At 47.7% G+C, this 24,737-nt stretch overlaps 2 protein-coding genes across 7 annotated transcripts in view; one reads left to right on the top strand and one right to left on the bottom strand.

Annotated features, from left to right (window-relative positions):
• macrod1 (mono-ADP ribosylhydrolase 1) overlaps nt 1-24,737 on the bottom strand; it is a 42,434-nt gene that overhangs the window by 10,624 nt on the left and 7,073 nt on the right. For both annotated transcript variants that reach the window (XM_047045536.1, XM_047045456.1), the window contains exons 4-5: nt 6,307-6,336; nt 926-1,042 (exon numbers count right to left, since the gene is read on the bottom strand). In XM_047045536.1, the coding sequence (XP_046901492.1) occupies nt 926-1,042; nt 6,307-6,336 (147 nt within the window). The remainder of the gene's footprint in view (nt 1-925; nt 1,043-6,306; nt 6,337-24,737) is intronic.
• On the top strand, nt 8,133-24,278 carry flrt1b (fibronectin leucine rich transmembrane protein 1b). Of its 5 annotated transcripts, none has more exons than XM_047044732.1 (3): nt 8,133-8,264; nt 15,726-16,292; nt 19,264-24,278. In XM_047044732.1, exon 3 carries the CDS (start codon nt 19,268-19,270, stop codon nt 21,422-21,424), a length of 2,157 nt encoding a protein of 718 aa, XP_046900688.1. In that variant the 5' UTR covers nt 8,133-8,264; nt 15,726-16,292; nt 19,264-19,267; the 3' UTR covers nt 21,425-24,278. The 5 variants fall into 5 exon arrangements, with proteins under 5 accessions (XP_046900688.1, XP_046900532.1, XP_046900458.1 ...); XM_047044576.1 differs by having other exon boundaries at nt 8,133-9,558; XM_047044502.1 differs by having other exon boundaries at nt 8,133-9,792.

The raw sequence follows: 24,737 nt of genomic DNA, 5'->3' as shown, positions 1-24,737 counted from the left end.
GACTGATCAGAGATGGTACTGATCTGTCTCACTGTTACCACTGGAGTGTATCAGGGGGGAGACCACTGCTGAGCTGTGTCACACACACTCCACCACCCGCACATGTATTCTCTCTCTCTCACACGCACACACACACACACACACACACACACACACACACACAGTCTCTAAATGAGTGTGAGAAGGAAGCCATGCTGACAATGTGAGAAGAGCTCATCTCATTCCAATTCTCTACTGTCATCAGCTCTCCCACCACCCTCCCTGTCTTCTCTCTCTCTCACTCACTCACTCCACCCTCCTGCCTCTCATTTGTTCTCATACTTTCTTCGCACACCCTTTTTATCAGTCTTTTCCTCTGCACCGCTTATTAGATCTAATGCTTTTTCACTTCCCTTTTGTTGTCCTATCCCTCTCTCTATCCCTCTCTTTCTCTCTCCTTATTCTGTCTTTCCCCACTGTGAAGTTAAACCCCCAGCACCATAAGCTGCTATCAGTCTTCTGCCACAATCAAATCAATCACATGCACACACGGATGGGCACACACACACACACACACATAGACTTCTCGGATTGGTGACAAATAGGAGAAGAGAGTACACATCTGCCAATAGGAGCAAAAAAAACATGCAGCTTGGAACTGTAAACATTGGTTAACCTCATCATTACTGCTATCTCACCCAGAGAAACAGGGGAAGGGAGGGATGGATGGAGTAGAGAACAAAGGCAAGAGGAAACTGTGAAGAAAAGGTGAGGGATGGCGGGAGAGGAACAAGAACGTATGGACTGTAGCAGGCTGGAACTCTCAATACAGGCAAGGTGTGTGTGTGACAGAATGAGTGAGTGAGTGAGTGTGAGAAAGTGAGTGAGTCAGTGAGTGTCGTTAGGAGCTGAGACAGGGAGTACTGAGAGGCAGGCTGGTACTCACATTTGGTGGGCAGGCCATAGCCCCCGGTGATCTTGGCCTGTCCCGTGTCACACCCGTCCAGCTCAGCACACTCGCACTTCAGGAGGGGGCCGGCCGTGCGGTGGATCGCTCCGTCCACTGGAAGGAAGAGGCCCAAATTCAGCACGGCATGACAAATTTCAAACAACTGACATTTACCTAACACTACTTGGGGTGGAGGTGATAGTGGGGATAGGAAGGGATGAATCAGTGAACACCTGGTTATCACCACCCTGGAGAGGACTGAGAAGCACACACACACACACACACACACAGCCTGTAAGTGGTGCCGTGGCTGGTATACCCTGCCTTTCCACATGTCAACATTTGCTCCTTCACATTCCAGTGTGTTTACAGGGACCATGGCTTCCATTGTATCAGCATCATGTGCTGTGGCTACCAGGGTGCTCGCCTGTGGCAGGTTATGCTAGCTTCCTAGTCTCTCCCCTTTAGTCTCTACCCACTGTTTAAACAGTACTAGTGCTAAGAGTCAAGAGTTTCTGTGTGTGAGAGTAAGACTGTGTGTGACTGATGAAGAGTGATTGTGTTTTGTGTGCGTGCGAGTGTGTGTAGAGAGCTGGAGGTGACACACACCCTGACACCCCTGACTCTGAAATAGAGAACAAGTGTGATAACAAGCTGGAGAGGGAGGGAGATGGAGTAAAAGACGGGGATAGAGGGAGGGTGGAAGGGAGGGAGGGAGAAGGGAGAGAGATTGACAGATGTAAAAATAGTCTGGAAGTGAAGAAAGATAAGAACACAACAATTCAGTTGGTGAGAAAAGGGAGTGTGGGGAGAAGAGTAAGACAGGGGAGGAAGGGACACTTCCCGTTTCCTTGTCTGTCATGACGACCCCGTGTCTGTGTGTGTGAGCAAATGTGTAAACAGACAACACAAAGTGTGTGCATGCGCGTTTGTCGAAAACCCTTTGTTTGAGAACTTGAGTGAGAAGGACCATCCATATAGACATAGTCATTGATAAGGCAAAGCACACATCATCTTTGATCCTACACTATATTGTTCTCTCTCTCACACACACACACACTCACTCAAGTCAATCGCAGACACACACAGAAAAGACATGGATACACAGGCAGACACACAAACACACGTACACGGTTGTCAATTTGCAAAGCAGGATAGTGTACCACACAGCGTACAAGCATTTCTGTCGTACAGAGAGCGTGTGGGTCCTGAGAGGGTAGTCCACCATCATTAGCCCAGTGCGGAGGAGAGAGCTGCTTGGGATGCAGCCCACCACATCAATGGAACAAGAGGGAGTGCATATCCCTTCATATTAATATCCTCTTTATACACTGGCTTATTGATCTTATGGAGGGGAGAGGAAGAGAGTGAGCATGTGTGTGTTAAAAAGAGAGAGAGAGTGAGTGTGTGTGTGGAGGAGGGGGGATCAAGGAAAAGTAGAAAGACTATGAAAAAGGGGAGGATATAAGATTGGAAATAGCCGGACATCGGACTGTTGAAGGGTAAGAGGCGGGAGAAGACAGGGGGGGGAGGGGGGGGGTGACAAATTAAAAGAGAGATGCAAGAAAACCTCTGGAGTTGAGGACTGCAGGAAATGGAGAGGAAGTGAGCTGGACAGCAGGTAGAGAGAGACCCGGTCTAGAGAGGGAAACATGGATGTGTCAAAAGAATGGAGGGGTTGGGGATTTGGGAGGGTAAGATGAGGAAAAGAGCAGGGGGAAGAAAAGAAGGGGTGGGAGACAGATGGAGGAGAAGAAGGGAAAGTAAGAAGAGATGGATGAACAGAAATTAGTGTCCGAGGGGAGATAGGAGAGGACGGACCTGAAGGGAGCAATGGGAAGGGGGGGGGGGGGGAAAGGACAGGGATGAGAGTAGGAAGAAGGCAGGAGACAGGAGGGTTGGCTTTGAGTTCCATCCATCCAGCCAGCCAGTCGGCCAGGACTGTGTTCCGGGGCAGGTGTTGGAGGTTTGAACTGAGCCAGAAGCCAGAGGAGGCGGGGGGGGGGGGGGGGGAGAGTAGGTGATAATTGGCTCTGTGCTTACCTGGCTGAGAGACTGCTTTCCTCAGCAATACCCCCGAGAGCTTCAAAAACACAAACACAAACAACCTCCCACAAACGCACGCAATCTTGCAATCGTAAAAACGTGTGCAGACTAAGATGCACTCACCCCTCTATGTCCCTTGACACACACAATCATCTACAGTGCCCTCCAAAAGTATTGGAACAGTGAGGCCAATTCCTTTATTTTTGCTGTAGACTGAAAACATTTGGGCTTGACATCAAACGATGAATGTGAAACCAGAGATCAACGTTTCAGCTTTTATTTCCAGGTATTTACATCAGGATCTGATGCACAAATTAGAAAATATCACCTTTTTGTTCGAACCCACCCATTTGTCACGTGAGCAAAAGTATTGGAACATGTGACTGACAGGTGTGTTTTGTTGCCCAGGTGTGTCCTATAACATACATTATTCAATCAATAAATACCACTGAATGTCTACACTCAGGTTCAGATTGGGTAAGATAGGTTTTGTCTATGCAGACTGTATTCAGAGGTGAAAACAACATGAAAACCAGAGCGCTGTCTTTGGGTGAAAAACAAGCAATTGTGAGTCTTAGAGAAGATGGAAAATCAATCAGAGCCATTGCAGAAACATTGGCCATAGCCAGTACAACCATTTGGAATGTCATGAAGAAGAAGAAAACTACTGGTGTACTAAGTAACAGACGTCGAACAGGTAGACCAAGGAAAACATCAGCAGTTGATGACAGAAACATTGTGAGAGCTGTAAAGAAAGACCCTAAAACAACTGTTAGTGAGATCAGCAACAACCTCCAGATGGCAGGAGTGAAGGTATCACTATCTACTGTTCGCAGAAGACTTCATGAACAAAAGTACAAGGGCTACACCAGAAGATGCAAACCACTCATTAGCAAGAAGAATAGGAAGGCCAGGCTGGAAATTGCCAAAAAGTACAGAGATGAACCTCAAAAATTCTGGGACAAAGTTTTATGGACTGATGAGACAAAGATTAACTTTTACCAAAGTGATGGAAAGGCTAAAGTTTGGAGAAAGAAAGGAACTGCTCATGATCCCAAACACACAAGCTCATCTGTGAAACACGGTGGAGGTAATGTCATGGCTTGGGATTGCATGGCTTCTTCTGGGACGGGCTCATTAATCTTCATTGAGGATGTAACACATGATGGCAGCAGCAAAATGACCTCGGAAGTCTACAGAAACATTTTGTCTGCCAATTTAAGGAAAGATGCAACCAAACTGATTGGCAGAGCCTTCATCATGCAGCAAGATAACGACCCAAAACACACTGCCAAAACAACAAAGGAGTTCATCAGGGGCAAGAAATGGAAGGTATTAGACTGGCCAAGTCAATCTCCAGACTTAAACCCTATAGAGCATGCATTTTACCTGCTTAAGAGGAGACTGAAGGGAGGAACCCCACAAAACAAACAACAACTGAAAGAGGCTGCAGTGAAAGCCTGGGAAAGCATCAAAAAGGAAGAATGCAAAAGTTTGGTGACGTCAATGGGTCACAGACTTGCTGCAGTTATTGAAAGCAAAGGATTTGCAACTAAATATTAAGTCTTATTCACTTAAATATGTTTTAAGTATATCTGTTCCAATACTTTTGCTCACATGACAAATGGGTGGATTCAAACAAAATGTGATATTTTCTTAGTTGTGCATCAGATCCTGATGTAAATACCTGGAAATAAAAGCTGAAACGTTGATCTCTGGTCTCACGTTCATTATTTGATGTCAAGCCCAAATGTTTTCAGTCTACAGCAAAAATAAAGGAATTCGCCTCACTGTTCCAATACTTTTGGAGGGCACTGTATATTTACCAAACCACCGTCCCTTTCCTCCCAAAGACACCCGCCCACACAGTCTCTCTCTCTCTCACACACACACTCATACACACACTCACACACAAACACACACACGTGTGCAAGCACATGCACATCTAGATTGATACGAAAGTAAAAGCAACACCCTCGTTCCACGCAAGGAATACTAATTTGATTTCCGTCGCCACGGACGCCCTTGCCAGCTGACCTCTGATAGGTCTGGCGCCTGTCTGTTAAACTAATGGGGCGGAACGTTGGCATATTGCTTTCCCAGAACCCCCCGGCCACTCAGTTATCGCAGACTCGTTACCGTGGCAACGTTTAGGATGGTCTGGTGGCGGGTACCTATGGCTCACACACAGACCGAGATTCGGTCAACAGCAATGACAACACACAAAAAAGTGGCCACTGCTACAAACGGATAACGCATGACACACACACACACACCACTTAACATAAATAAACACACGCCTGCCTACAGTACCTATCCCTACCTACTTACCGTCACACAAACTTTACTCAGGTTATATGCATCTATATCTTTTATGTACAAGAAACTGAACAGGCATTGAGTAAATGAGCCATCACTGTACTCTCTTCCAGCAGTGAAGACACTTTATTTTTCACTTTTACACCGGCAGCGGCTGCCCCGCCCCCTTCCTTAAAACAGCTAGTTATTTTGAATGCCACCCTGCTAAGTAGATAAATGGAACAGAAATGTGACTTATTGTTTCTGGAGAACCTCTGAACCACTGGTCTTGAGTCTTTGAGGAGTGTTGATGCGTACCTTTGTGACTCTGCAACACTACGGGTCATTCTTACAGAGTCAAGGACAGGACTAAGTATTTTCAGTCCCTCTTTCTCCCTCTTTATCTCAGTATTATCACCATCACCATCATCACCCCTACCATTGTCCTTTGAAACCTTCCTCCACTTGTTTGCTTGTGTGTGTGTATTGTCCTGGGAGCACGCAAAGAACCAAAAGTGCCAGCCTGTGAAGGGCATTCGGCCGCCTGAGACATCACCATGGAGACAGGGGAACCTTGGACAGACTGATACACAGACACACAACTAGCAGGTTCAAAATACACAACTGTGTGTTCTTCATGTCTCCCAAAACATTATCGTACTAACACACACCGAGACACAATCACCCACATCGCACCCCCCCCCCCACACACACACACACACACAATGTGCATTGTGGTGATTGGGCATTTGCTGTACAGATTTATGAGTTGTATCAATAAGCCTATTGACTCCTCACAAGCACGCACACACAAGCCCGCTCGCACACTCCTACACATCTACCAAAGAGCTGAATACCACACACACAGTCACTACATTCTACTGTTACAGATTCCTTCTCCTTATCACACAATATCAGTCTGAGACTTGCACGCCGACGCGACCACCCACGCAAACATCTACCTCGTCTCAAAGTATTTCGAAACAGGAAGCGACAGAGAGAAGTTGCCGATTGGAAGCTTGAGCACGACTCACCTCCTCCGCCTCCCAGCAAGGTCTTGTTGGCTGGAAAAGAAAAGAAGGAGGTAAAATGTCAATGACAGACGAGTGAAAACAAACATTCTGCTGAACACAAGCATCAAGGGCTCCAAGTGAATGCAATGAACAGAACCCCGCTCGGAATGGAAACACTTTTGTTGTGGCCAATTTCCAAAACGGCCGTGGACAACCTACGGCGTTAACTTCTGCTCTCCCCACCTTCCAGACGTGGGACTCCTCATGGGATGACATGGAATGGGAGCAGGTTTGAGGTCTGCACAGGTTAAAGCTCAGTTCATGTTTGTGTTTTTCTTCCATCCTTATTCAGTGAATGTAAGAGAGGGAGGGAGAGAGACCAAAAGGCAACATGAAGACGAAAGAGAAACTCAACACAGGGATGGAGAGAGACAGAGGGGACCAAGAGGCGGAGGAGAGACTGATATGATGGTGAGCAGAGCGAGACCAAAAGACCGAAAGGCAAAAACAACGCTGGGGACAGATAAATGAACAAGGCTCAGCCTCTCAAACTGCAGATCATATCAGAGAAGAATAAACCAGAGTCGAGCAGCGGGGCATCTATCCACCTATTGACATTGTATTCCTCTCCCTCATTCCTATCCTATCGTCCCCGACGATGACCGCCTTGGGAGCAGTAGCATCTGCTTGTCCGTTTTGGGAGACAAAGGCATCAAAGCAGAGCCTCGGGTATACGCCAGGCCTAAATGCTTGTGTGCATGCACAATCACGCACGCACACACACACACACGCACACACACACTCTTACGGATAGAGAGACGTGCATCGACACACGCACAGACGGACACATGCACGCACACGAGTGAACACAGACAGACGCTCGCACACACAAATACAGACTGACAAGATTAGATGTTGGGGTAACCATGGCAACTCCTAAGCCCAAAGGTTTGTTACCTTGTTAATTAGAAAGAGAGAAAGAGAGAGAGAGTAAAAAACTATGCGAGAGAGTGTGTGTGAGAGATTGAAAGATGGAGAGAAATATGTCGAGGGGTAACACTTTTCTTAGTTTTGTCCTTAATTTAAGACCAAAGTACTGGAACAGGATACCAGAATACAGAACAGAGGAGGGGGGGGGGAAGAGATAGAGAGAGAGAGAGAGAGAGAGATGGAATGGAGAGAGAAAAAATACAGTGAAAGAGAACAAGAGACAGAGGATAGTGAAAGAGATGGAGAGAAAGAGAGAGAGAGAAGTTAGGAGCTAATACCAAAGGGAGAGAGCTTTACCATCTGGTATTACACCAAAGTATCCCCTCTCCCTAACGATGATCAAAATGTTTGTACAAGCAAATTCAGTGTGTGTGTTTTTATTAGCACAAGTGTGTGTGTGGGTGTATGTGAGAGCATACATGTAAAGGTTTGTGTTCGCATACTTGTTTCTATATGCAGCATAGCAAGTGTGTCTAAATATGTGTGTGAAAGACATAGAAAGAAGAGTGTAAAATTCAAAATAACACATTGTGGACAGCATGTTTTGTGAGCGTACAAGATGTATGAATTAATATTTTCTGCAAATATGTAATATTTTTGGGATGGCATAATAAAGCATGGGAACCATCCGGGAAATAAATAAGATGTAATGTAAAATGTAATGTCTGGTGACGACAACCAGCCAATTGCTGGAAAGTGATGACAATGTAGCTGAAACTACTGAAAAACAGGAGTGAGGGAAAGGAGAAGAGGGCAAGAAAGGGCGGGAAGGTGAGAGCCTGGAGGGAGAGTTGGGAGCCAAGTGACTGAGGGAGGAGGGGTGGGTGGGGGGTAAAGGGCTGGGGTGCAAGAGAGGGAGGGAGGGCACGAGAGAGAGTGAAAGACTGAGAGTGAAAGAGAGACAAGAGTGGAGAAGGCACAAGGAGCACAACATTTGTGGGAACATAAAATTCAAGAGATGGAGGGTACTTTATCTTTCTCCTGAAGAGGTAAGTAATGAGACCTACCTGGGGGGAGAGACAGTAGGAGAGAGCGAGAGAAAGAAATAGTGAGAGAACAAAAGAGAACATGAGAACAGATTGGGTCTTTGGGCCTGGGTGATGAATGGACAGGTGAATGGATGGAATTGAGGGAAGAGTGGATGGATAGATGTTTGCCGTTGCAGTGGAGGAGTGTGTAAGGACAAACTGTAAATACAGCCGCTTCCCTCGTGTGGAGACCTTAATAGCCATCAGAGTCATGCATTAGTAGGAAATGATAATGATGATTATGATTATTAAGGTTGTACAAATTCAGCCTGCAATATATCAACCACCTCTCTATCTCCTCCTCCCTTCCTACTCTCCCCCTTCGCCCTTATTTGTCTTTCTCTGCACTCCTCTCCCCCTTAATCCCAGTGCCCCAATGCAACCTGTTTGTGTATTCTTCCCCTCTTCCCCCTCTCCCTCCCCTGTCCCAGCTGCCTGCTATCATCCACCTTTACATTGTTATTGTGGCATTAGGCTTGGCCTCGTTTATCTTCTTTATATTTGTAATAATATGAATTTGATATAATTGAGTTGCCTCCTGACATTAGAACGGTAATACACAAATCCATTATTTACAAATGATAGATTAGATAATAGCAACATGTGGGTTTAGCGTTACAGCCAGCTATGTCGAAGACTCACATACCGGATTTAAACTACAGTAGCCTACTTGTCCCAAGTTCACTGTAATCTACCTTTCGGTCGAGACCACAATCGGAATTACGCACAGCCCAGACAGTTAATTTGTGTGCGTAAAAACGGACTTCCGCGAGCTTCGTATGGCTGTCAATCAAATTATATATGGTATTTCGTCATTGGTTGAACATATCGACCTTCTGAACTATGTAAGGGAGCTTTTGAGCTTTGCGTGCTGGTGTAGCTGTCCCCGCGCGCCCTGTCTACACAAAGGCACGCACGAACAGAATCGATGCGTGAATCACGGCTAAAGCAAACACCTGGTCCGCTGGACGCCCTCTACGAAATGGATTAAAAATAAAGACACATTCGCGGTACAAATCGATGCGGTGGAGACATAGGTTAGTTGGTATAGACGCCAACTGTTAGTCTACATTGAGGTACGCGTACAATGCCCGTTTTCCCACCCAGCTCGCATGGACTGACAATCCATTTAACTTACGCTCAAAAGCAAGTTCACGGGGGCTGTGAGGCAGTTTAACATCACTGACACGGCCTCGGAGACACAGCGACGTAGGGAGCGATAGGAAAAACGGACCACGGCGTTTTATTTTAACAGGTTAGTGACTCGGTCTTTCACACGCGCACAGAGACATACGCACAAACGCACGCTCATCTACAGGGAGGTAGATTTAGCCTATTCGGAACTACACTCCCGCGGAGGTTTTCAGCGATAGGGCATTTGGAGGCTTTTATCCTCTGAATAAATGAAGATGGTAATCTGAAGCGGATCGTCTAGTGAGGCTTGCCGGGCAGCTGCTATCAAACTAGAGCCAGAACACAGACAATTAAGGTAGGGATACATTTCACAATTCTATTGTGTCCGATATGTTTCTAGGCTTGAATGTGCAATCGAAATTAAGTTGCTTATTCTACAGTTTAAATTGGTATAGTCCACATCTGTACACAACAGGTTCATTAGTGAACAAATACATACGAGTCAACTCGTTTAAAATCTCTATGAGCCTGCATGATAGTATTGATTCGTCGTGTGTATTTATGAATGATAAGTAGCTTGTTGCCTTCAATAGAGATAGAGACAATATTCGGGGATGGAAGGATAGAGAATGGAGGGAAAACAGGAATATAACGTTTGGACCGAAACAAAAAGACAGAGAGATAATTCAAAGGCTTGGCGACAGTGACAGGGAAAAACAGGAACATGAGATACGCCTTAAATGTTGTCTTTTTTTGTGTCCCTCCTCTCATCTCCTCTGGATGCTCTGGAGGACCTGACCTCCCACTGGTGGGAATACCCTAACCCCCAGGACACTGCGCTCCAAACACGCACACACTCAATAATATCACAACAGTCAAACCAACAAAATATTGCACCATCAAAACACACCACACTGCAGATACACAATACAATACCAACAGAAGTGCAACAGTGCTCAACATGACATGGAAAGGCCTTTCATTACACACGCTCTCTCTGTCTCAAACACTCAAGCACACACAACTCAAACACACAGTCAGGATTACCGTGGCGCAAACTGGGCCATATTGAAACGTCAGATTAAAACAGGATTCTCAAGGCCTAAACATTACAGAACACCCGATTAGACAAGGAGGGAAGAGAGACAAAGAGCAAGGACGAGAGATCAGGGCAAGACTAGGCAAAAATTGCATCATGGTAGAGAGAAAAAATGCCACATACTAAAATGAATATAGTTCAACAGCTACATTTTACATTAAGTCATGAATGCTTTCCCCACAACTCCTTTTCTATTCAAATTCACTTATCAAGAGATGAAATGCGATGAATGCAATACACCTCCCTCATGATTTAAACTGATAACATGTTTTGTTATTAATATAACATTTTGAGAGAACAGACAACACTTAAAACAATGTTTTCTTACACAAGTGGGTGGTTACTATGGAACAGAGCACCCCCTGGAAATATTTTTAGATTATAGATCAAAAATATTAACAGATATGCATTACACAAATGTAAAGGGTTTTGCATCCAACACCCACACACACAACAGTATCTCTCTCTCTCTCTCTCTCTCTCTCTCTCTCTCTCTCTCTCTCTCTCTCTCTCTCTCTCTCTCTCTCTCTCTCTCTCTCTCTCTCTCTCTCTCTCTCTCTCTCTCTCTCTCTCTCTCTCTCTCTCTCTCTCTCTCTCTCTCTCTCTCTCTCTCTCTCTCCTCTCTCTCTCTCTCTCTCTCTCTCTCTCTCTCTCTCTCTCTCTCTCCATCTCTATATTGCTTTCCTTCTCTTCCTTTCCTTCGCTCTTTCTATGTGTAGGCCATGTCTCTGTAGGAGTGGAAAGTATGACTCGTTCAGTAGGAGGGAATGGGATGTGTGCGTGTGTGTGTCAAAGTACCAATGTGCTTTAACGTGTGTGTCAACTTCAATGTGTGTAGTGAGTGTGTGACAGTGAATGTCAGTCTGTGTGTGTGTTTGCATGTGTGTGAGCAGTGAGGTGTCCAGCACTTAAATTGCCTGTTTACTCCCTGGTTCCTGCATCATTCAGAGATACAGAGGTGGGGGTGGGGGGAGACAGAGACAGAGTGAAATACAGAGAAAGAGGTAAGGAGGATGTAAATTATTTCAGCTGCAAAAACACTGCATCAGATTTAATGGGCTGCATTTATACAGCACACTGTCAAGATGCTAGGTGGGAGCCAGGGAAAGTATGGGTGTGTTTTCAACAATGTGTGTACTTTGTGCATACAGTGTATGCGTGTGCCCAAGAGTGAGAAAGCGTCTAGGATAATTATTACTTGTTCGTTTAAAAGGAACCTCAAGCTCTCATCGTACCCACAAGGTTTATGCAAAACACATTTACACTGAGTGTGTGTGCATGCATGTGTGTTCAGGAAGAGTGTGAATGTGTTTGATTGCCTGAGAGAGAGACAGTTTGTGTTTTAAATCCATTTGTGTGCATATTTTAAAAGCCTTTCATGTGTCGTCGAAGAGGGAAAAAATGGAGGTGCATTTTGAGTCTTCTTGTCTGCCTCTGACAGATACAGTATAACATCTTCCAGACGCTCCAGTCCCATCTCTCCTCTAAAAGGCTCCCTCACATCTCCCCTCCATTCCTCACCTCTTTCTCCAAAAGTGGGACTTTCTCTTGAATGCGTGTAAAGAGGCAAGGAGGAAAAGGAAGGTAGGAGCGGGAAAAGATAGGAAGGAAACGAGGAAAGAGCGCTGAAATCCAGCCCGTGCTTTTTTTCTGTGGTTCATTTATTTTCTCCATTCACTCTTTTCATCCATTTCACTCTGTAGGGATGAAAACCTCCAGGGTAAACTGACCTCGTCTCTGTCTGCCTTTATCTACGTCTCCCACTTTACTCCATGTCCCTCACCCCCCCCTTCCTCCTCCTCCCTCCCATGGCAGTTTTCAGGACTGCCTATTGAGGAGTTCCATCTAGATCTCTTCCTCCCCCCTCCCTCTTGTTATCTCTCTCCGTCACTCTCCCCCCCCCCCCCCCCCCTCTCTATTTGTCACTCTTTCCCCTTTTTCTCTCTCGTCCTCTTGGGTCGGAGAGTGCTGACACATAAGGAAGTCCATGAATGAAGGAGTAGAGGCTAAGGAAGGGTGGATGAGAGGATCCAAAACGGTAGAAGAAGAGAGTGAGATGAGAACTAACTTAAAACAGAGGAGTCATTTCCTGACGTGTCACTGTGCTTCCACCATTCCCTTCACCAAGCGCTCCGATTTCACACAGGCAATTACAAAGCCCGTATGGACTCTTCAGAAAACGTCAATTTGACGTACTTGGTAAATGATGCCATGTCGGGTGACTGTGCCTGCAGGTTTAAGTATGTCTGGCACGAAGCCGACGGCAGGAATGTATATCTTTTAAATTATATGGGAGGAATATTATAGCTATTTGATTCAAATTGTTAAATATTTTCCAAAATTTACTATTTGGCCTGCAGCTTGCAAGGTATTTGCTGTGTTGTGCTTGGTAAAACTACAATACCCTGGGGCATTCAAGAATGTATCAAGGCTGAAGAAATGCCTCCTGGCCTGTTTTGATTACATATGAAAGAGGACCTTGGGGGGGGAAAACGGAGGGGAGGGGGAGACAGGCAAAGAGAGTGTGTGTATAAAGTGTGTGTGGGAGAGAGAGTCCTTGCAAGAGAGTTTCTCTCCAGGTGTGAATTGCTTTGGAGAGCGAGTGAAGTGAGAGGGGTTTTGTTGTCACGCAGCACGCAGTGACATCATTATCGCCGCGTTAAGGAGTTGCTGTTTAAGCGGATCACACACTGTTCAACACAGCGGTGGGCAAACAGATAGGCTGTATTAATACCGTATGAGGGCTGTGTGTGTGTGTGTGTTTGTGTGTGTCTCTGTATGTAGACGCGCTTGGGAGAGTAAACAGAGGGAAAGAGAAAAAGGCAGGTTCAGAGGGTGAATAGGTGAAAATAAGAAAAGCCAGTATGGTGCCTTTCCTGTTCTGCTGCTGCCTGTCCATGCAGCCTCCCTGGCTCCTCCATCCTTCTGTCTACGGGTCGCTCTCTCCCCCTCGCCATACACACTAAATGGAGGCTGTGTGTCACTGTGTTAGAAAGCTAGTCACATCCCTTGCTCTCTTTCACCCCCTCATTCTCTTTTCCTTTCCTTATTTTCTCTCTCTCTTTTGCTCTCCATCTCCCCCCCCTCTCTTTCTCTCTCTCTCTCTTTCTCTCTTTCTTCTTCCCTTTCACCCTCCCTCTTTCGTTCTCTTTCTGCTCTCGAAGCGGACACCCTTGGCAGATTCTGCTGGTGTCATGGCCTCGGAAGCCTGACTAGAATATATGTTGTGCCTGTGCCTGTGTGTGTGTGTGTGTGTGTGTGGTGTGTGTGTGTGAGTGAGTGAGTGTGTGTGTGAGTGTGTGAGTGTGAGTGTGTGAGTGTGTGTAATCCTATACAGTACAAGAGCTGTTAAATGTAGGATTATGTCTGGATGTGTAGTAGTGATGGTCAGGCATAAAATAAAGTACAAATACTACGCATGCGCTCACACGCACACGCACTGATAGAACTCAATATGCATAACAAACCATGTTCTATGGTATTATACACCCCATCATATACTATAGGGCACCAACTAGCCCTATAAAACATGGCTGCAAGACTGTACACACACACACACACCCTCAGTCACACTGTCAGTGGATGTGGATTCAGGCTTCAGTGAGTTTAAACCTTGCTCAGGCTGACAGTAATTTCTGCCTCCAAATTACATTCCAATGGGTTCATAAATCTGCCTCCTCCCTCCGCCTCACCCTCCCTCAGCCTCTCTCTCTCAGTCTATCTGTCTCTCTCTCCTCTCCCCTATCACCCTCTCTCCTTCTCTCCCAAGCGCTCTGGGTAAATGAGAAACAGGGAGGGAGAAACCAGGGAGGTTACGTGTGTTGGGTGGTTAAACAGTCTGAGACACACACAAGCGCCTGCACAAAACATGCTGTGAAATTCACACTTGCGCTGAAGGGCAAAGGCAAACATTTGCGTTCAGTATAACGCGTAAGCATATACAGCTCTCCCCCCACCACCGACACCACACACATGCACACACACACACATCCACAAGCGTGCATTCCGTTTTTTAATGAGCATTCATTTCCCCTGACTGTAGCGGCAGGTAAGCGTTATTGACTCTGTAGTGGGTTCCACTGTGGAGGTAATAGTGTAGAAGGGCTCTCTGGCGTCTCGTCTCCACCGCATGTGAAGTTACTCAGAACCCCCCCCCCCCCCCCCCCGTCCTGAACTATTGTTTCGGTGCGGCCCTGTAAACCCGCGGCTCGGGCAGGGGGAACAATAGAGAACGCTGCCATAGTCGTAGTCCAGAGTCCCACTGGGATACTTGTATATTAATATTCAAAAGTCTTTGCTTATCTGTATTGGTGTTGTTAACAAAGGGGAATGGTGTGTGTGTGTGTGTGTGCGCATGTGTGAAGCACTGAGCAACATTAGAGCCAGAACAGATGTGTAGCCCTCCATTTCTGTACTCTCTCAAGCACTTGACCAAGTCTGACTGGAATACACTCACTGCAGTTTAGCACCGGTTCAATTTTCCTCTGGGCCTATCACAGAGCATGCTGGAGCCATTACAAAAACCTCTAATACCTTTTACACTAAATAAACACTAAAGGCTAGAAGTTTAGACGCTAGGGACTAGGGATGAAATTAGGAGGCTTCAGGGGTTGTGCCAGTTCCAGGAGTACATTCTTATTGTCCAGCAGTGCTATGGCTAATCTGGCTGCCCAATACAACTACAATACCCGTATTTTCTACTACATTTCTATTCCCCTCAAGTCTCGTACTAGCCAGATAAACCAGTTGACTAGACCACATTGAATGGGTATAAACCTAACAAATAATGCAAAAAATGAAAACCTAAAAACTACCCACATTCCCTAATTAACACACTCACAAATACACACTTTTAAATATTGCTTTATATTTCTTGCCACAAACACACACGCAAAAGTCTAAGTCACCAAGGTTACCTCAGTTGGTGTATATGTAGCACTACGCGTATGTGCACGTGTGGGTGTATTCTTGTCGCAAGATGCAAAGAGCATGGCTTTGTTTGTGTTTAAGCAAATGAATGAGGTGCCAGCCTGCTTCAGTTGCTTTGGATGAGGCATTGCTCTTCGCAAGGAAAATGGTGAATCTGGGTACTATATAATAGTGTTGTATTTTCATAAAGAACTAGCATAACCTCCCTGTATTCTAAGTTTGTCATGTCTTGCTAACTGCCGTCTCTATTCCCTTCACAGGGGGTTGCTGTTTCCAACCAGCCAGGCTTCAGACTTACTAAGTACCAGTGAAGAAAACGACGCGCCGGCCATTGGCAAGCCAAAGAACTAAGACACAGGGTGATCTGCGTGCTATCAAACTTGGGACTGCACACTGAGCCCCACAAAAGCTCAGCCCGAACCCAGCCTAACATCCAGCCCCTGTTAGGGACCCAGGCCCATATCTGGTCCAGACCCCCGATCTGGCCCCTGCTGACAGGCTCCAGACCAGACAGATGGTGCTGATGAGGGGAAGGCCTTAGGAGGGGGAGTCATGCTGGCCCATGAGTCGTCTGGCCCCTGGAGACTAAGCTCTCAACACCACCATCATCATCACCATCATCATCTCCGTCTTCTGAGCTCAACAATGCTGCGGGAAATACGCTGGTCCAGAGGGAGACGCCTGAACTTCTAAACTACACAAGTGAACTGGAACTACCAGTGCTCAAATACAGCCTTCCACAAACACACACTTACACAGCGTTGTAAACTAACGGAATAAACTAATCGAAGAGGAAGACGTGAAGAGAGAGACGATTTACTGAGCGGGTAAGCGATCCTCCTAACACCCACACACTCACAGGGGTCCTGACGCGTCAGATTGTCAAGCTCTAATCATTTCTCAGCCCCTCACAAAGTACCATCCCACTTTACTGTATTCATGTTTCACTAAAAAAGCTGCCGGTTTAGCGAGACTCTGAAAATGCAGAAAGATAATAAAACAATACAAAAAATGCAGTCTAAGGTTCAGGGAAGAAAAAAAGTGAGGAGTAAATTAAGGAGTAAATCCAAGTATGAGACAGAGAGAGGGAAAGTAAGAGAGCAGGGAACCAGGAAGGAAATTCAAATGAAAGAGAAACAGGTGCGAAGTTGGTAGGGAGGGGCGGAGCGAGGAATGAGAGGAGGGGAGAGGCTGGAGTCTGATTGATCCAATCTCTTTGCAGAAGGATGGAGTGAGGGATGGAGTGATGGAGAGAATAAACAAAAGGATGAACAACAGAACAAAAAATATGGGATGAGAGAAGAGGGGGTATGGCAGAAATGACACTGCGGCCAGTTATATAAACACATTCGGGAGTGAGGAGGAGTGGAGAGAAATATGGATAGGAGAGAGACAGAGGGCACTTGAGGAAAAAGTCAAAGCAAAGAATTTCAAAATCCTCTTGCGGAAATGTGGACAAGAGGATATGCACGCACACGCACGTGCACACACACACACGCGCACACACACACACACGCACACGCACACACATACACACACACACACGGTGTGCCTCGAGTCTCTGCCAAAGGGATCATTATGAAAGGGAGCAGAAAAGAGGAGGCACTCTCGTTGATATTCATAGAGGATGCTTTCCAATATGTTTTTTATCTTCCACCTTGACAATCTCCCTCATGTGTTTCTCACTCATTCTCTCTCCCACACACACACACACACACACACACAATCACCATCTCTCTCCCCCATACACACACACACAATCACCATCTCTCCTTCTCACTGTTGCACTGGCAATGCATCGAAACGTCTGCTTGGTTCTAAAAATAACCCGGCGTGTGAAGCCCATCCAGCACCAGAGCCATGGTGGCACCACCAGCCACACATACCAGCTATTACACTCATTCAGCTATTACACTTATCCAGCCACACATACCAGCTATTACACTTATCCAGCCACACATACCAGCTATTACACTCATTCAGTCACACATACCAGCTATTACACTCATCCAGCCACACATACCAGCTATTACACTTATCCGAACATACATAGCAGCTATTACACTCATCCAGCCGCACATACCAGCTATTACACTCATCCAGCCGCACATACCAGCTTTGACACTTATCCAGCCACACATACCAGCTATTACACTTATCCAAACATACATACCAGCTATTACACTTATCCAGCCACACATACCAGCTATTACACTTATCCAGACAAATCTGCTACAACACAACAATGTGCAGTGGACACGGAGATACTATTTTTCATGTTAAGACCCAGCCCGACACCATCAACACTTATTCTATGCTGCTTAGGACCAATTTCAGTCATTGTTGGCTGTTCGCTCACATACAAATGCTGCCAGGGACTAGTCTTATCTCTCCCTGACTGACTGTCCTCTCATCCATCTGTCTCTCTCCATCCCCCTCAATCCCTTCCTCCCTCTTTACCCACTGTTGTCGTCTCTCGTTTGCTTTGCATGAATTTTGACTGGAGCCAAGGGGCAGTTTTGCATAAAGTATTAAGCCTGGAAAACACAGGCACACGCACGAGCGCTAACGCATGCACGTTTAAGTGTGTGTGGAAGGGGGTGGGCGTGTGTGTGTGCCGGCCACACACACACAACATACCCTTACGCCCGCCCCCACCCCCCCCCCCACACACACACACATAGACACTTCGAAAAAAAAATTGCCTTTTGAGGTTTTGTTTGTCAAATGAACTGTCAAATCACGTCAAGCCTTTCAGGGGGACACAAATTGGAATCCTGAGGCAAAGTAAAAAAACACCACATAGGATATATAGTACACTGGTAAACAATACACACTGTATAGACAGCAATCTGATGATAAATAACATTGTGTAATAGCGGGCATTTATCAACAGAGAATCAGCATTGTAAAAGACAGAATAATTTAACAAATATATATATATATATTTTTTTTTTATGTTTTCTGTCAAAAACCCATGAGACGAGATGAGCAATTCAATGCCAAAGCGTGTAGCGCTTAAACGATGGAAGAAAAAAAAAGTAAAACAGGGATACAAATAACAGTCTAAAACATTTCTTGGGAATTCAGGAGCGCGCGGTTGAATAATTTATACACATTTTGGGAGAACAATAACAAGCGCAAGAGGCAGCATGCATAAAACATGGTCGCTTGTAGCGCTCGTCTGTCTGTTGGCTGTTGATCTAAATCCCTAACTCTGGCGCGATGTTGCCACAAACTGTGAACTCTTCCAAACCTCTGCTTGAGTCGATACTTAAATCATTCTAATACATGGGAAGAGTGTGCCGATTTCATTCAGGAGGTGACAGGAAGGGCAGTTTAGATCCAGTTCATTATTATTATTGTAACAATCGTAAAAAATAAATTGGGGCTCACTCTCGCTCTCAAAGTACTTCACATTCTGTCTCTCTTTGAACTTAATCTCTGTGAATTACTTCTCTTTCTCTCACTCTCCCAACTGTCCAATTTGTCTTGAATTCTCTTAATCTCTCTCCTACTCCCTCAATCATCTCTCTCTCTTTCCCTCTCCCTGTCCATTTCTCATCCAGTTGGAAAATCTGACCCATATCATCTTGACAGCTAGGCTAAAGACAACTCAATCTCTTCTCAACCCTGGGTACCAGGCACTAAATTCTGTAGAAAACAAAAGCCTTCAACAACATTTAGATATAAATGATGTAGAGTGTTGCTGAGCTTCATGGCTCACTTCACAATCTCTTAGAGGTAAGATATCGAAGTATAAGCTTCTTTCTCTTTTTCTCTCTCTCTCTGTGACAGAAACATGGCGGCCGAGAGTCTCGCCGAGCTCCGTGATTGGCTCTTCCTGCTCCTCCTGTGCCTCACACTGGTGGCCGAGATGCTAGAGCTGGCTGCGGCCGCCGCCGTGGCCATGGAAGGCGGGGAGGAGGAGCTCCCCTGCCCGTCCGTGTGCCGCTGCGACGAGGGATACATCTACTGCAACGACCGCGGCCTCAGCGCCATCCCGCCTCTCCCTCTGACGGCCACCATCCTCTACCTGCAGAGCAACCGTCTGACCAACGGCGGCCTCCCTCCGTCCCTGGAACGCAGCTCTAGCATGCGGGTGGTTTATCTCTACGCCAACCAATTAGACGAGTTTCCGATCCACCTGCCGCCCTCGCTACGCGAGCTGCACCTGCAGGACAACAACATACGAACGTTGCCGCGGGCGACGCTGGCACGGTACCCGTTGCTGGAGCGTCTGCACCTGGACGACAACTCCATCTCCACGGTGAGTATCCAGGAGAGGGCGTTCTCAGGCACGCCCAGGCTCCGCCTCCTCTTCCTGTCCCGTAACCACCTGTCCAGCATCCCCGCCGGCCTCCCGGCCTCGCTGGAGGAGCTAAGGCTGGACGACAACAGGATCACGACCATCCCCACGCACGCCTTCCGCGGCCTGGCCTCCCTGCGCCGCCTGGTCCTGGACGGCAACCTGCTGGCCAACACGCGCATCGCCGACGACACCTTTTCCCGCCTCTCCAACCTCTCGGAGCTCTCGCTGGTGCGCAACGCCCTGCAGGCCCCGCCTCTCAACCTGCCTGCCGCCCACCTGCTGCGCCTGCAGCTGCAGGACAACGGGATGACCCACGTCCCCCGGGGCTCGCTGGACGGCATGCGGCGCCTGCAGAGGCTGGACCTGTCGGGGAACAACCTGACGTCTCTGCCCCGCGGCCTGCTGAAGGACGCCGAGGGCCTGGAGCTGCTGCTGGTGCGGGGGAACCCCTGGTACTGCGGCTGCAACCTGCGCTGGCTCCACGCCTGGCTGCACGCCCGCGGGGCCGCAGTCACCGTGCGTGGGCTGGTGTGCCACGGGCCCGAGGCGGTGCGGGGCCAGGCGCTCCGGGACCTGTCGGGGCTGATGGAACAGTGCGAGGGGGGGCCGTCGGGGGGAGGGGTGAACGTAGCATCTGCGGCAGGGGGGCGTAGTAGGGCTGACGGGGCCGACGTTCCAGCGGGGAATCCTTTCCCCAGTGGCACCACCCCCCCCCAGACCCCCCTGGGCCCCACCCAGGGCTCCCTCTACACCCTCCGTGCCAAGTGGCCCGGCCTGGTGATGCCTCTGCCTCCAGCAGAGGGGGGCCAGACAGCCGCCCATGCCCTGGAACTAGTGGTCAAGTCCATTTCGGGTGACAGCGTGCTGGTGACCTGGCTGTGCCCGCGCCCGCCCCCCTCCTTCCGCCTCTCCTGGCTGCGTCTGGGCAACACGGCGGCGCTGGGCTCCATCACAGAGACCCTGGTGCCCGGGGAGAGGCAGCAGTACCTCCTCACCCAACTGACCCCTCGCTCACACTACCTCATATGCCTGCTGCCCCTCCACACGGCCGGCCCTGCCGGCACACAGCGAGGACTCTCAGATGTGGACATGCCCCCCTCCTGCGCTCAGATAGAGACAGGCGATGCTCCGCCTTCCGCCGAAGGGGAAGGCCGGGACCCTGAGATGACAGCCCTCCCATTGGCCGGCATCATCGGCGGTGCCACGGCATTGGTCTCCTTGCTGCTCATCTTTGGGATCTTCTGCTGGTACAGCCAGCGGGTCGCGTACGCCTCGGAGGACTCCGCCCCTTATGGGCGGGCCCAGCGCGGGGTGGGGAAGCACTACGACGACTACGTGGAGTCCGGCACTAAGAAGGACAACTCCATCCTGGAGATCAGGGCCCCGGGCTTCCAGATGACACCGATGGCAGCCCATCATCCCCTGCAGGCCAAGCTGGAGGACGTGACGTACGTCCACACCATCTTTCCCTCGCACGTCAACGGGACCTTCCGCAGTAGCAGCGGCGGCGGAGGAGGAGGGCACGTTCCCGTCCTCAGCAGCCTCAACGGCACCCTGGTCTCCCAGTCGGGTCACAATCCTGGTTACGGCACCAACCGGGGCTACCGGGAGGGCGGGATCCCCGACATAGACTACGCCTACACGTGATGCCGCCGCCGCCGGCTCCCCCCCGGGGCCGCCTTCCACATCAGCTGTCCGCCATTTGAAGAGGATGTCTGGCAGCGTGGAGGTGGCGTTTCCTGCCCTCGGTTTCCAAAGTGTGCCTCTGTGCCTCTGCTGTTTGCGTTGGGAAAGACCCCGTATATGTGTGTACCTTAGCTTGCAAACTGACGCTAGGCTGTGCAACATGCCCTATAGGTCACATGTAACATACGACACGTGTAGTCAAGACGAGAGACGGGAAGTTATGGGTCTCCCGTGGCGACGTCTCAAAAGCTACTCTGTTATACTGTATGTTCTTATTTCCAGCTGTTATCTTCTCTTATATCTGCATCTTTCAGACATGCTGTTCTGTGCTTGTGATAATGCCATGTACGGTGACTTGGTTTGCGGTGAGTTCTAGGCTTAGAGAGGTGATTTAGGGACAGCATATAGACTAAGCAAGGAGGGGCCACTTGTGTATAGAGATAGCCTAGCTACAGCACTACCTACTGTAGGGGGCTGCATATAGTGTAGACACAGGTGGTGGGGGGAGGGGGGGGTTGACGGTAGACATTCACCCAGGGATGAAGACACATCATGACTGACAAATAAAATAGATGATGTGTTCTCAGACTCCCTACTTTTCTTTCCCCCCACCCCCCGTTTCTTTCCCTTCTTTATTTTCTCCTCTCAATGTCTTTTGTGCCGCGGAGAAGACTTTGTTCTTGCCAGGGGAGCTGACAGCCCTGATAAGCGCTCTGACAGAGACAGGAGGCCCTTACTGCAGCAAGGGCCTGGCCCTAATGAGAAAAGAGAGGGAGGGAGGGAGACAGAGGGGAAGGAAACAGGGACTAGGGACGGGAGAGGAAAAGAGAGAGAGGGAGACGGGGCAGAGGATCGAAAGGGTTTGAAGGAAGGAGGGGGGGGGGAATTGGTGAGAGGTGGATAGCAAATGAAGACTGGGGGAGGGGGCATGTGGTTGAGAAGTCAGAGACTGAGGTAGGTGGGGGATGGAGGGAGTGAGAAGGTAGAGATATGGAAAGCATAGTCAACACCCTTTCACATCCTTATTAACATTAATAGTGTTTTGTTTGGAATATATGATGTTTCTCTGATTCACACAGTAAGGTTTAGAGTGTAGAACAAGGGTGTTTTTATTTGATAAGAGTCAAAGTGTATCTGTGAAGGTTGATTTAAGGTTACGGAACACAAAAAAAAAAGTTTTTGTTCCATTTTGCCTCACATTCAACCTCATTATCAGGCAATGACAAGCATGTCAAGACAATCAACGACAAATCAGTTATCCAATCAAAAGGAAACAACCCAAAGTAACCAAAAAAGGCAGAATCTAGGCACATTCGTGTGGTTAGACCCAGTGTGCCAGGCTGGGGTATCAGCATGTATCTAGCTCTCTATCCCTCTGTCAGGGGCTCCTGTGTGGTGGTCAGGTCTGGTTATTGTGGAAGCAGACTCAGGTCCTGCAGTGCAGGCCAGGCAGGGACGGAGCACGGCGTGCCCTTCAGACATGAACCCACCCACAGCACTGTGCAACACACACTTACACATGCATATTTACCACAAACAACCCAGAACAAGGCAGTGACTACATACTAACACACACAGTTTTGGCCAAGCTGAACAATAAAGAAATGGCAAAAAAACGACAGGAGAGAGAGAGGTAATGAAAAATAAGAGGTTTTGGGAGGGTTTAGAAACACAGGCAGACTGTAGGTTTGCAGTCTTATTATCCTTCACTGGTTTAATTTCTAATTTCCAATTTGTTGACCAGCGGGGGAGCAATGGGGAGTCTTTAATCTTTAGAGCCTTCTTTTCTAAGAATCTTCCTTCACATAGCTCTCTCTAAAATACACACTCTGTATAAAACTGAAATGGTGTGAATTCTATTTGTTTTTTTCTACACGAAATAAAGAGGTCTTGTCAAAAGTAAAACGCTTTTATGTGTGTTTCTGAGGACCGTGTACAAACTGAGAATGAAAACTTGAAACAGCACAAGGTTCTCATCTGTTCTCAACTTCTGCTGATCAAAAAGATCTTGAATGAATGATTCATCATTAGATTTGACTGGTGATGTTCCTAATCCTGTATTTATAGGCTTAGCCATACAGTATGTAGTGTGTTAATGTGTGCGTGTGTGCACAGTATAGTGTGCTTTAATGTGTGTGTGTGTGTGTGTGTGTGCACAGTATGGTGTGTGTTAATGTGTGTGTGTGCACAGTCTGTACTTCTGTGTCTGAGTGTGGACATGCCTTCCATTCTAAGTGAGTGCTAATGCTTGTGTAAGCACAGATCAATATAACGAACAGGGGGAGTGTATAAGTGTCCATCTTAAACAAACTGTTTGAGAATGTGTGTGTGTGTTCCTCCTGTGTGTCAGGCGTTGGCCTTACACTTTGAAAGCTTCTGTTATTCATCCCATGCTGAAAGTGCACTTGTTAATGATCCATACAGAGGAAACAGTCTACAAAGCGCTACAACAAGACACAATCTGAGTTAGAACTAGACTTCCCATAAGATACTGCCTTAGTACCAACACAAGCATCATCTCTCACTGTCTGCGCGTGCACAGACATGCACACACACGCACACACCTGTCTTCCACCTCCAGGGTAACAGACAATCACACATCATCAGGCACAGATGCCATAACAACACCCTACACACAGCAACAGCAGGGAGTCACCAGAGGAGTTGTTCACACGAGTCTACTACGAGTCTACCCACGAGGGCGGCAGCTGTCCTGTTGAATGTTGTCTCCCTTTGAATTGATTAGAAACTGCAAGTGGCAGCTCGGATCTAAGACGGATTCGAGAGACCGCAGATAGAGTGCGGCTAGTTCATATTTTATGTAAAGCACTTAGAGCTGCAATTCTTGTATGAAAAGTGCTATATAAATAAAGTCTTACTTACTTATTTGAATTATATCCATCCAGACTCTTCCCTGCCCTCCCCCCCCCCTGCCAGGTCGATCACATGGTACACACTGGTCTGGACCCACACCCAAATCCCAGACTCTTATTTTGGAAGGCAAGTGGTGAAAAAACTACATTTGCAGCTGGCTGTTAATTGGAAGGGTCGTGAGGGACGGGAGAAAATGACTTTAACACAGCGACTTCTCCCTGACCAGGTGTGTGCATTGTTCTGAAGTGAACAGAAGTGACTTGTGCTATCTCCAGAGGCTTCAATCATCCCATCTTGGGTCTAAACGCTCAGGGCGTGACCACCATTGCTCCCGCTCTTGTCTAACACAGCTGTCAAATGGGGAATGTTCCAGGTATTCCATTTTTTCATGCAATCCAAG

The sequence above is a fragment of the Hypomesus transpacificus genome, chromosome 1, assembly GCF_021917145.1.
Source record: "Hypomesus transpacificus isolate Combined female chromosome 1, fHypTra1, whole genome shotgun sequence".
Lineage (NCBI taxonomy): Eukaryota > Metazoa > Chordata > Actinopteri > Osmeriformes > Osmeridae > Hypomesus > Hypomesus transpacificus.
Note: the sequence above shows the minus strand (reverse complement) of the source record. Positions and strands in the feature narration are given on the sequence as shown.

What these genes read in the sequence shown, in the direction of transcription:
- flrt1b (XM_047044732.1), top strand. Translation starts at nt 19,268, where the DNA reads ATGGCGGCCGAGAGTCTCGCCGAGCTCCGTGATTGGCTCTTCCTGCTC.